The 13,229-nt window shown below is 35.2% G+C and overlaps 1 protein-coding gene across 1 annotated transcript in view; it reads left to right on the top strand.

The window, feature by feature from the left end:
• PTPN20 (protein tyrosine phosphatase non-receptor type 20) overlaps nt 1–13,229 on the top strand; it is a 90,511-nt gene that overhangs the window by 22,425 nt on the left and 54,857 nt on the right. Inside the window, exons 3-4 of the mRNA XM_043596806.1 lie at nt 6,979–7,076; nt 12,815–12,909. Coding sequence (XP_043452741.1) covers nt 6,979–7,076; nt 12,815–12,909 — 193 coding nt within the window. The remainder of the gene's footprint in view (nt 1–6,978; nt 7,077–12,814; nt 12,910–13,229) is intronic.

Below are 13,229 nucleotides of genomic sequence, written 5' to 3'. Positions count from 1 at the left end.
TTTGCTAGTATCTTGTTGAGAATTTTTGTATCCAGGTTCATCAGGAATATTGGCCTGTAATTCTCCTTTTTAGTGGAGTCTATGTCTGGTTTTGGAATCAAGGTAATGCTGACTTCATAGAATGAATGTGGAAGCTTTTCTTCCATTTCTGTTTTTTGGAACAGTTTGAGAAGAATAGGTGTTAAATCTGCTTTAAATGTCTGGCACAATTCCCCTGGGAAGCCATCTGGCCCAGGATTCTTACTTCTTGGGAGATTTTTGATAACTGATTCAATTTCTTTGCTGGCTACGCATCTGTTCAGATTTTCTATTTCTTCCCATTTGAGTTTTGGTAGTGTGTGACTGTCTAGGAATTTTTCCATTTTTTTCCAGATCGTCCAGTTTGTTGGCATATAATTTTTCATAGTATTCTCTAATAATTGTTAGTATTTCTGTGGTGTTGGTTGTGATCTCTCCTCTTTCATTCGTGATTTTATCTATTTGGGTCCTCTGTCTTTTCTTTTTGAGAAGTCTGTATGGGCATTTATCAATTTTGTTTATTCTTTCAAAACATCAGCTTTTAGTTTCATTGATCTCTTGTACTATTTTTTTTTTTGATTCTATATTGTTTATTTCTGCTCTGATCTTTGTTATTTCCCTTCTTCTGTGGGCTTTGGGCTTGATTTGCTGCTTCTTTTCTAGCACCTTTAGGTGTAAGGTTAATTGTATATTTAGAACCTTTCTTTCTTCTTGAGATAGTCCTGAATTGCAATGTATTTTCCTCTTAGGACTGCCTTTGCTGCATTTCAAAGGGTTTGGACTGTTATGTTTTAATTTTCATTTGTTTTCATGTATTTTTAAATGTCTTCTTTAATTTCCTGATTAACCCATTCGTTCTTTAATAGGATGTTTTTTAACCTCCATGTATTTGGGGGCTTTCCAAATATTTTCTTGTGGTTGATTTCAAGTTTCATAGTGTTGTGATCTGAAAATATGCATGGTATGATCTTAGTCTTTTTGTATCTGTTGAAGGCTGTTTTGTGATCCAATATGTGATCTATTTTGTTGAATGTCCCATGTGCACTTGAGAAGAATGTGTATTCTGCTGCTTTAGGATAAAATATTCTGAATATATCTGTTAAGTCCATGTGGGCCAATGTGTCATTCAGAGCTGTTGTTTCCTTACCGATTTTCTGCCTAGATTATCTGTCCATTGTTGTAAGTGGAGTATTACGGTCTCCTACAATTATGGTATTATTATCAATAAGTTTGCTTATGTTTGTGATTAATTGATTTATATATTTGGGTGCCTCCACGTTAGGACATAAATATCTTTGATTCTCTGGGATTCAAAACCCGAAGTCTTAAAGGACCCGGCTTGGTGTGTCTTCTCTCCCCTGTTCCAGAATAGAGCCTTTCCACCCTGCTGATAAAAGGCCTTTGGCTGGCGCCTGCAGAGTCTTTTGTCCTTGGGTACACAATAAACCCTCTTCCCAGAGTCCGAGAAAGGGACTGTTCTCTCTCAGTGCACCTCTGAGATTGCTGTACCACATTATGCACTCCAGGGCCTCTTTGCTCCTCCCCAGGAGCGTATGCCAGGGCTCCTGGATTCACTCCAGAGAAGGTTGTGCATTCGAGCCTCTAAGTTTTAGCGCCTAAGCCTGTTTGCAAAAAAGAAAAACTGGCGCTCTCTGTATTTATCATTCCTCAGTCTGTGGTCCAGAGAGGTTTTCCTCTTGTGCTAACTCCATACCACCCTTTCACAACCCCTCTTTCTCTCCCTTTTGTCTCTCCACAGAAGGGGTTCCCTCCCCTTCGTGCCTATGCTGTTTTATCTCCCACAAGTCACATACACACACCTCGATCCTGCCAAGCTGTCTCCCTCCAGCTGTAGAGATTCTTCTGCCACTCTGCAGATTGATTTCTTGGATGTTCCAAGTGATCTGACCTCGATACAGTTGTGTTTGAGGGACGAGGAAAATCCCAGTTCCCCTACTTTTCTGCCATCTTAACTCCCTCCATCATTATAACATCCTTATGATACAGGCACTGTTAGTATTTCTGTTCTATAGATGATGAGCCTGAAGCATAGAGAAATTAGGGAACTTGAGCAAAATCATGAGCCACATGAATGAACTGGGATCAAAGAGGTGAAATTAAGGTATGATATATGACACTTGGAAATTTACTGATTGTATAAAATCAAGAGAAACCTGAGAAATTATTAAACAGTGAATTTTGATGAAATTTAATTTATCAGTTTTTATTTTACCTTTCATGTTTTTTGTGTACTAAGACATTTGCATAATTGTAAATCACATTCTCTCCTGTTTATTTCTAAAATTTACAGTTTAGTTTTTAGATTTAGATCTCTGATTTATTTCATTTCTTTTTTTTAAAATGATGTGACATAAGGATTTTCTTTTTCTTTCTATGCTATTTCAGAATTACTTTTTGAAATAAATTACCATTAAATTACCCCCCAAAAATAATAGCAACAATTTTGGGGGCACCTGGGTGGCTCAGTCGGTTAGGCATCCAACTCTTGGTTTCGGCTCAGGTCATGATCTCACGGTTTGTGGGTTCGAGCCCTGCATCGGACTCTCTGCTGGTAGCACAGAGCCTGCTTGGGATTCTCTCTGTCCCTCTCTTTCTGCCCCTCCACCATTCTCGCTGTCTCTGTGTCTCTCAAAATAAAAATAAATAAACTTTAAAAAATGCTTTAAAAATAGCAACAGTTTTGAAAAAGAACAACATTGAAAGACTTAAACCACTTGATTTCTAGACATCTTACAGAGCTGTAATAATTAAGATACTATGACACTAGCATAAGGACAGAAGTAGGAATCAATGGAACCAAGTAAAAAGTCCAGATATAATTCTACACATATATATTCAGTGATTTTTAGTATGGTGCAGTTTTAGCCTTCAGTATCAGGAGTGTTAAATGTGCACCCTCAGCATTCAGGTGGTTAGAGGAGTTGTCCAGAGGACATGCAATGAATTTTATTTATTCTCAAATCAGCAGAGGTTGGTTGTTGTTACTTCCAACTAAGAGTATCCGCTAGTTTAATATACTTTACTCATTATTTTCTATTGGCTTGTCTTCCTATTGAATTTCAAGAATTCTGTATGTATCCTAGATATATATCCTTTATATCCCTTCTTCCTGGTGAATGCATTTTTAAAGCTTTGTTGACAGTATATTTTATTTTTGTTTTTTTAAGAATTTATTTTTAAGTAATCTCTACACCCAAGATGGGGCTTGAATACACAACCCTGAGATCAAGAGTCAGATGCTCTTTTGACTGAGCCAGCCAGGTGAACCCCTGTTGACAGTATTTTTTATTGAATATTCAGATTTATCAATATTTTCTTCTATAAGTTGTGTTTTTGTAATTCAAAAATCTATTCCTATGCTGAGATAATAAAAATAGCTTCTTTTATTTTATCTTGTATATTTTGATCTTTGATCTTATCATGTTCTGAGATAGGGATATAATCTTTCTTTCTTTTTTTTTTTTCTGGTGGGAAAGCCAGTTCCCCAACCCCATTTGTTTCAGTGTTTTCCCTACTGATCGCCAGTGCCACCACTATCAAATGGCAAAGGCTCTCATGTTCCTGTGTCTGTTTTTGAATCCCTGTTCTCTTTTCTTCATCTGTTTTTCTATTCTTACATTAATTCACATTGTTGATTACTTTAGCTTATAATGAGTATTGGTATCTGATAGGGCAAATGCCCCCAATCTGTTCTCCTTGTCCAAGTTGTCTTTGCTGTTCTTAGACTTGTATTCTCTAGTTTGTCTACATACAGAGTGTGGACGCGCGTGCGCGCGCGCGCGCGCGCGCGCACACACACACACACACACACACCCCCTGCTTGAATTTTGATTGGATTTACATTGAATCTGTGAATTAGTTTAAAGGATTCTTATCATTATTATGATACTGGGTTTTCTTCTATATGAATATGGGTTCATTAGTAATTGTATTTTTTTTTACACTTGAATAAAATGTTTGCAATTTTTACTATATATTTTTGGTTTATTTCTAGTTACCTTATATTTTTATTTCTATTGTGAATGATACATTTTCTTTTGTTGCAATGTCTAGTTGGTTATTGTTGGTTTATGGAATGTTTCTAATTTATTATCAGCTATCCTGTCAAACTTTCTTATTATTTCTAGTGTTTGACTATAGAGTCTCTTTAATTTTCTGTGTAAGACAATTACAGTATTTATATATATGATTTACTTGCTTTTGTTTCTAATCCCTAAGGTTTTTTTCCCCCTTTCTTCTTTTGTTTTAGTGCTTGGACCCCATATATTATTCAGTGTTAAATAAGGGTAGTAGTAGCAGGCATTTTTATGTTTTCCTTAAACAATGAGAATATGTCTAAAGTTTTACCATGAAGTATAATGTTGGCTCAATATTTTGAATAGATAACCTTTTCTATTAGTTAAAGAAGTTCCCTTCTATTTCTCCCTTGAAAGACTACTGAATTTTTCAAATTCAGATTTTGAAAATTCAGATTTTTTATTATATGTTCAGATGATACTGTGATTTCTGTCCTTTAGTTAACATTTGTTATGTACCCATTTATATTGATAGATTTGTATGATATTGAGCATACGTTGAATTTTTTTGATAAATGTTACTTAAATCAACACATTTATTTCATTGCACTTTTTACTAATATTTTACTTAGGATTTTTGCATCTATGTCCATTTTTGAATTTGGCTTATGATTTTTCTTACTTGTATTTTATATATTTTGTTTTTATGTGAGAATTTTCTTAACCTTTTAGTATAAATTTGGTAACTTTACATTAAAAAAATCTCTAAAATAATTAGTATAAGGAAGATATTTTGTTCATTGAAAGTTTGATAAAATTTCATCTGGAAGCCTCTCTGGCTCCAGATGCCTTTTACCTCCTGGGATGAGATTTTTAATTATTGAACTTTTAAACTGGCTATTATATTATTCATGCTTTCTACACATTCTTGAGTAGATTTTGATGGTTTATAATTCTCTATAAAAGTTTCCATTTCGGGGTGCCTGGGTGGCGCAGTCGGTTAAGCGTCCGACTTCAGCCAGGTCACGATCTCGCGGTCCGTGAGTTCGAGCCCCGCGTCGGGCTCTGGGCTGATGGCTCAGAGCCTGGAGCCTGTTTCCGATTCTGTGTCTCCCTCTCTCTCTGCCCCTCCCCCGTTCATGCTCTGTCTCTCTCTGTCCCAAAAATAAATAAACGTTAAAAAAAAAAAAAAAAATTAAAAGTTTCCATTTCATCAAATTTGTCTAAAGATACTTCTTTTAAGTTTTTTTTTTTAAAGTTTATTTATTCATCCTGAGAGATAGAGAATGTGTGTGAGTGGGGGTGGGGGCAGAGAGCAAAGGAGAGAGAGGATCCCAAGCAGGCTCCTTGCTGTCAAATGCTCCTTGAGCCAGATGCTAAGCTCAGTCCCATGAACTGTGAGATTATGACCTGAGCAGAAATCAAAGAGTTGACACTTAACCACTTAACCGACTGAGCCACCCAGGCACCCCAAAAGGATTTAGTTCTAAAAGTGATAGCTGGGGGGTGCCTGGGTGGCTCCGTCAGTTAAACATCTGACTTCAGGTCAGGTCATGATCTCCCAGTTTGTGGGTTTGAGCCCCGAGTCCGGCTCTGTGCTGACAGCTCAGAGCCTGGAGCCTGCTTTGGATTCTGTCTCTCTCTGTCTCTCCCACTGCCCCTACCCCGATCACGCTCTGTCTGTGTCAAAAATAAACAAAGAAACAAATAAATGAATAAAAGTGATAGTTGGGTTTGTGGCTGTGCCCTTTTTCCTTCTTAATGTTAATTAAATTGAGTAGTGAAAGAAGTTTGAATATTTTTAAGTCTTTTTTTCAAGTCTTTGATTTTGTTGATTGTTCTATTTTAAATTATTTTCTATTTGCTGTATTTCTTGATGATGTCTTACTTTCTACTTTTTTTGGAGATTTCCTCAGTTTTTCTTAGCCTTTATGATTACATATAAACCTAATATTTGTCAGTTTTTCTGTTTTTGTTATAAATGTATTTAAAACTGTACATTTCCCCTTTAAACACTGCTTTAGCTAACTTTCACATTAGTTTTGATATGTTGTTTTTTCATTGATGTTTCTTAAGATAGATACATATAGATACATATGTATATATATATAAAATCAACTCGTGTGTTTTAATAGTTCACAATTTCTATTTGGTTTTCTTTTTAACACATTCACAAGTGCACTTTTTGTTACAAAGTACTTGTTTACTATATTTTTTACTATATTTTATACTATTAATTTTATAATAGCCATGTCACAAAATTTCTAAATCATAATATTTATGGCTGCTATGATATGGGGACAGTACTCTGAAATCTTAGTTCTAAGATCAGAGAAAAATATTTCCTTTTGTTCCTCTCTGAAATACTCTGTTCAGTGAAAGAGAGTAATTAACAATGCTCCTATAATAAAACCAGCACAGAGTTTCCTAGGGAGGATTCATATTATATTCTTCAATAAAGCCTGAAATGATTTTCTATATACATTAACATTTTGCTTATTTATTTATGATTAATAATTCAAGAAGTCAAAGTGAGGCATATGTAACACGCTGCTCTTTATCCCAGAAGTAGACCCTGAAGAAAGAATTATATTCTGTAATACCTAGTACCTATGTTCTGTAAGTTGTGTATATTTAGGATTTATCTGAAGAGTACTTTCTTAAATAATTTGGAAGTAGGAACAAAGGGACCGCTCAAAAATTAACTTAAATGAACTGAGAATGATCCTAGAAGAAGGATCATGTTTGCTCTGTTATTTTTTTAACGCAGGGAGAAAAGTGATTAATACAGGAGATAAAGATGAGATGACTCTACAACAAGAAAGTGGATTCCCCTTATGTAGCTTGGCTTTTCTCATTAAGGCACACCCTTTCTCTGTGTAGCCCTTTGCATTTGATCAATTCTTCCCTTCTCTTTGTTCAGGAAAAGATATGGAGGGAGAGGACTCTAATTTGAAAGACGTGATTTCCTGGGAGAGTTTGCCTTCATCAAGTCAGACACCTAGATCAGTGACTCGTGAGGTAAAACTAGACGAGGGAATCTCTGCTAATTGATTGTGACTAATGCCTAAATCACTGAGTAAGCCCTCTAAGGAATAGGTGTCTATTCTGTTCTCCTCAGCATAATCATTCTCAGTTCCATTTCATTCTGGTGTTGAAGATGACCCAAATATCTATTTGAAAGAGTGCAACTCTTTGTGACTCTAAAGAAAAAAAAAAAAACCTTTGATACTATTCTGGAAAGTTTACTTATTTTGGCATCTATTTCATTTTGTGCTACTGATAGAGATACAGAATAAATTCCACATAAAATTTGAAGCACTTTTAGGTATATTGATGATGGAATTTTTAATTGATAGAGACATGGCGCAGTATCTCCAAACCATGGAAAGGTAGAGAGTTGGGAAAAATCTGGGGCAAAAACTCTCACCTTGACATGTGTCTCCTCCCTTGTGGAGGTTAACTGCCAGGATTAAAGCACAAAAAGCGAAATGCATTGTCATCGTGTGGGTGGCTTGCAGTTTTTTTTATCTACTGGAACTTTGGGACTTCTACCATGTTGCTGTCCTCATACTCACATTCTGTAAGTTGCAGCATTATTAGAGATAAAAATAAGTACCGAGAACAGACATTGCTGTCCTAACTTCCCAGTTTGGTTGCCATCCCCACCCAAGGGCTGACAGTCATGCTGCTCTTTGAAAAACAGTGCTATGGTTTGATTGTTCTCTCATGTAAGAATCTGTGCGTTCCTCTGTGACATGTAAGGTGGCTGCATCAGGGCCACCCACGATCACGTATCTGACCGGCAGTCTCCAATTTTTAGTGTACTGCTGGGCTCTCAGCTCCATTGTTGATACTTTTCTCTGATCAGAAGGATTTTCTACTTGAAGGACCGATAATTTCAAAATGAGCACCTTCATAGAATGTCCCAAGTAGATCGTTTTTATAACCATGCTTGACTCCCTTCTAGAACTAAATACATTTTATTGTTTTTTTTATCCCCATATTTTATGGCTTGACCTATCTAGGATAAGTTTTGATATCCTTTAAAGTTTCATTTTAGAAAAGAGTATCTTAGCGATCATTTCTGGATGGTTTTTAGAGTATGTTGGGAAAACCGGCTGATTTTACCAGAATTTGCTTTTAACATTTCATGAATTAATTTGATGTTACAGCCACTTGATGCCCTTTGAGTTATGATGCTGTCTGTAGGAATTATCTAGACTCATAGACTTGTAGATGATTGTATTTGGAAGCTAGGTCAAATCATTTTTATTCCAACAATCATTTTAGACATGAAGAACCTAAGTCCTGGAGAGCTAAAATGATTTGTCTGTGCTCATACAGCTCTTCAACCACAGAGAAAAGACTAGAAACCAGGCTCCTGTCTCTTAGTATTACTGCTTTCACTTTGTCCTCATATGTCCTTGGCATATGCAGTACAAAAAACCCAACTTAGGCTCCTCGTAAAAATTTATCTAGCCCTTTCTTTAATTTGACACAAATTTGATTCAGTGAGCAATCTCTGAAAAGACCTGACATCTTGGTAATTTAGTATATTTCTCCTTGTACCTTCTTGGCGTTGCTGGCCAAATCACATTTCATTCAATCAAAGATGTATTAGAGTCCTAAGTGAGCCTTTAATTTGAATTGCAGCCATCTAAAACAGTTCGCTTCTTGGATAAATGTAATCAAGTTGATTTTGAAGTGTGACTTGAAATATGTCTCAGGTTTAAATTATGGTAGGAATTCTTACTCAGGTGATGTCATTTTTTCTCAGTGAGCAAGTGCTAAGAAAATGGCTTTTTAAACATGTCTTGTTGGAAGAAGAGAGGGACTGTGTTGGTGCAATAGTATTGTTCTCCTTTTTCTCCATCCTCACATTCCTGTTTTAATTATCCTGAAATTAATGCTTAGGGATTTGTTTTACCAATTAGCATTGATAAACTAGCTTTCAGGACTAAGCCAACTCTGTAGCACTCATTTAATTCGTTGGTCATCTGTATAGGTTAATGAGAAGGAATCTTTGGGGAACATTTTCCCCCTGATACACAGAGCAATACTAACAAAAGAGAGGTAATGTAGCTATAGTAATGTCAGACAAACGAACTTAAAAGCAAAAAACATTAGGCTTTAGAGGTCACTATATAATACGGGAAGGTTTAGTTCACAAGGAGGATATAAAATTCTAAATTTATAAGCACCAGAATATGTAAATCAGAATTAGGAGTGAGAATTGATAATTTCACTATGAGAGCAGACCATTTAAAAATATATCTTTATTAATAGAATAGATAATAGTTAAGAGTAGAGAAATAACAAAAAAATTTAGCAAGATATATATAATGAACATATATATAGAACTTGCATCCAGAAGTTAGAGAACCCATATTCTTTTCAAGCATACATGGACCATTTATAAAAATTTACCATGTACCAAATCAAAATATATCTTAACAAATTTCAAATAATACTATATATTTAAGTTTATAGCGCTGACTGTGATCTCTGACATAAAGAAATTCACTTAGAAATCAACCACAAATAGAAAAAATATGCATTTGGAATTTAAAGACATACTCAAAACTCGTGGGTCAAAGAAGAAATCATAATGGAAATTTAAAATATTTATAATAGAATAAGTATAAAATTACAGTATATAAAAACGTGATTTTCTCATTATGCAGTAGTTAGCAAATGTATACCAAATATTAAATACAAATTATCTACCATAATGGATTATACTATTATATTTACAGCTATAAAGTATGTGAGAGTCAATTTAATAAATGGTATGAATTGCCTTTCCTGAGAATATTTAAAAATATTTTGATGTATAGCTGTATCATATTAATGGATAAGAGGAGTTAATATAATAAAGAAAACAGTTATCTCTAATTTAAATATGAAATGAATTTAACTTAATTTCAGTAAAAATTCCAAAGTTTTGTTTTGTTAGTGTATATTTGAGGTTTGATCAACTGATCAAAAAGCTTTTGGGAAAACAGAAGGTCAAGAATAGGCAAGACAGTATTAAGAAAGAAAGCAAGAGTATATATGTGGTGGAGAGGGCCATTGGCACTGCAGAGTGTCAAGGCCTATTAGAACGCTGTAGGAATTAAGGAAATGTGAAAACAGTATAGGAAGTGGCAAATAAGACCCATGAAACTGCATAGAAATTCTAGAAAAGACCTATACACATATGGGAGCTTTTCATGTGACATTGTAGATTTCTAGAATGGTGTGTTCAATTAATGGTGCTGGTATAATTGGTTATTCCAACAGGAAAAATAAAATGACATTATTGCCTGTGAGTAAAGATGAATGAACCTTTTCTTTTTCACAACGAGAAAATGATCTTGTGTTAGCCTTCTAGCACCCTGTTTCTCTGGAAACCTGGTAAAAGTGGACTATCAGCTGTATTACCAGGTGGCATTGGCTATGATAAAAATGATCCCCAGACTGCGAGGATTATGACTAGGACAATAAATGTCTTAATGAGAGTACTAATGGCATGAATGTGGGAATCCCCTTGCAGTGAGCCCTAGGTTAGGTTCATGCATTCTTACAAGAGATATGGGTTCCTGTGCTGCTTGAGGTTTCTAAGGAGGGGGACTTAGGTACCCACCCACCCATTGCTTCATACCTGAGTTTACACTAGAATGCTGCTAGGACTCTTAATGAGGGCAAGCCTAAGACTGTCCTGCTCACATGTTGTGGTTTTCCACCGTATCCTCTGCAAAGCTCATCTGGTACCAGGTGTGGCCTACTGGATCTCGTGAATGTCCAGTTGAACGCAAGATCATTTTTGGTGGTTGCGCAGAGTGGGTGAGGAACACTTCACATCAAAATTGTTTCTAGGTGAATTAAGTCCCCAAATATTAAAAGCAAATGTTAAAAAATTTTGGAAAAGTGTTTCAGAGTAGATGGTTTTCTTGCATAGGGAAAGACTTTTTTATCTTTTTATTTCAATTTTTATTTATTTATCTACCTATTTTTATTTAAGTACAGTTGACACACAGTATTACATTAGTTTCTGGTGTCCAACATAATGACTCAACAACTCTGTATGTTGTGCTATACTTGTGTCACCACAAGGAAAGACTTTTTATGTTTTATGTATTATTCAAAATGACAATTAGCTAATCCAATAGAATTTACTGTATTTAGAAATATACTGCTAAAATATGAGTTAACTTTAATTTCAAGCAATCCTTATTCATATTAGATTAAAAACCTAATAACTTATATGTGTTGATTTGTTCAACCAAATGAATATGCTTGGTAAGAACAGCGTTGGGTAATTGTTTACATCTTTCCATTAACGTGCTTGTTTCTAAAATTGATTGTGTTTGAGTCCATGTTCTGGAATGATGGCTGTATATATGCCCACAATAGGTATTTCAGGTCTAAAAAGTTTCATGGAATAAGCAAAACACACACACGCACATGCACACGCACACACACACATACTTGCCAGCGGGGAAAGATTAATAAGTTTTACACAATCAGAGTCGTCAAAGATACTTGAGAAAAGATGAAAAGACATGGTATATAGGCTGTGACTTGATGCTGCATGAGAAATAAGCATGAGGTGAGGGTGGTCAGTTAGGCAGAGGCCAGAGGCTCTGCCTGGACCTGGGATCTGCTGTTTCTTTCGCTCAGGATGCTTCCCTGTCTCTTTGCTTAGCCCTTCCTTTTGCCTTTTAGGTACATGGCAGTTACGTATCACCATATTCTGTTACTGCAGTAACACCACCAGCTGTAATTTGTATATGTTTGCTTGTGTGTTTTCTTTCTCCCCATGAGAGTATATATGCTCTGCAAGGGCAGAACACATACCTCTCTTGTTCACTGTTTTATCCATAGCACTTGGACCACTATCTGTGCATACTGGGTCCTCAGAAAACAATTGTCAAATGAATGGATTAATTGAAACAGAATTGAGGGCTAAAATATTGATTCAATTTTTAATTTAATGTGATTTTTCCCCCTCTCATTTTTTTTGTTATTATTATTTTTTTACTATACAGGACTCTGTGAATGCAACAAAGTGGAAAAAAGTCTAGGGGGCAGAAGAAAATCTCATGGCAGAAACATACTTAGAATTAATTACTGGATTAGATTACATAAGTATTAAAATAAAGATAAATATAGTGCTAAGAATTTTGTATGTAAACTAAATGTGATAAGAATTCATTATAAGAATCTTCACTGGGCTACAGTGATAGTCTTTTTTTTTTCTTATCACAAATTAATCTTATTTTTATCAACTTTTGTAAAATAACTTGGGTGACTCAGTAAAAATCATTTGTGTGTGCATAGTACTTTATACTCTATTTTTACAGTTTGGAAAATATTTACTAGGGAGAAATACATTTCAAGTGATTTTATAGGAATAGAAATCAAACTGTGATTGTGGTTTTAATTCTGTTATTAAATACCTTAGCACTCTTCTTAATAAGCTATAGAAATGGGGGTGCCTGGGTGGCTCAGTTGGTTATGTGTCCGACATTGGCTCAAGACATGATCTCGTGGTTTGTGAGTTCGAGCCCCATGTTGGGCTTTGCACTGATAGTGTGGAGCCTGCTTCACATTCTCTGTCTCCCCCTCTCTGTGCCCCTCCCCTGTGCTTTCTCTCTCTCTCTCAAAAATAAATAAACATTAAAAAATAAAAAATCTATAGAAATCATATTTCTTTTAAACTATACATTCCTAAAATCATAGCCATAATTTTCTTTCCTTTCTTATTCCTGTAGGTTTTGGCAAAGGAAGATAGCTCAGAGGAGGTAAAATTCTCTCCTCAGAGTTCCCAAAATGATTATGAGGATATTTTAAAAGATGCTACAGAAAGGTATAATGTGCTTATTTAGTGAGTTTTCTATTCATATTCATAGCTAGCTCTCTCAGTGGAGACAGTGAATAATGGCCTTCAAATGTTTGGTTAGTTTTTCAAGATATAGCTCTTTGTAGTAAGTACAGCCTGATTTGGCTAGAAATAAGATGTATTTATGATCTCATAAATATAGTATTAACAGATGAAAAAGATATCCCTAAACAATGTAATTTCTCTGTCATCTCAACAATTGTACGTTTCCAGAGTCATGGTGTTTGGAACTTTGGAGAGGACAGTGTACTTGAAGTTCAGTACACAACTAAATTTTACTAGAAATG

Source organism: Prionailurus bengalensis, chromosome D2 (assembly GCF_016509475.1).
Source record: "Prionailurus bengalensis isolate Pbe53 chromosome D2, Fcat_Pben_1.1_paternal_pri, whole genome shotgun sequence".
Classification (NCBI taxonomy): Eukaryota; Metazoa; Chordata; class Mammalia; order Carnivora; family Felidae; genus Prionailurus; species Prionailurus bengalensis.
The sequence above is the reverse complement of the archived record's forward strand: the minus strand, read 5'-3'. Positions and strand labels throughout refer to the sequence as shown.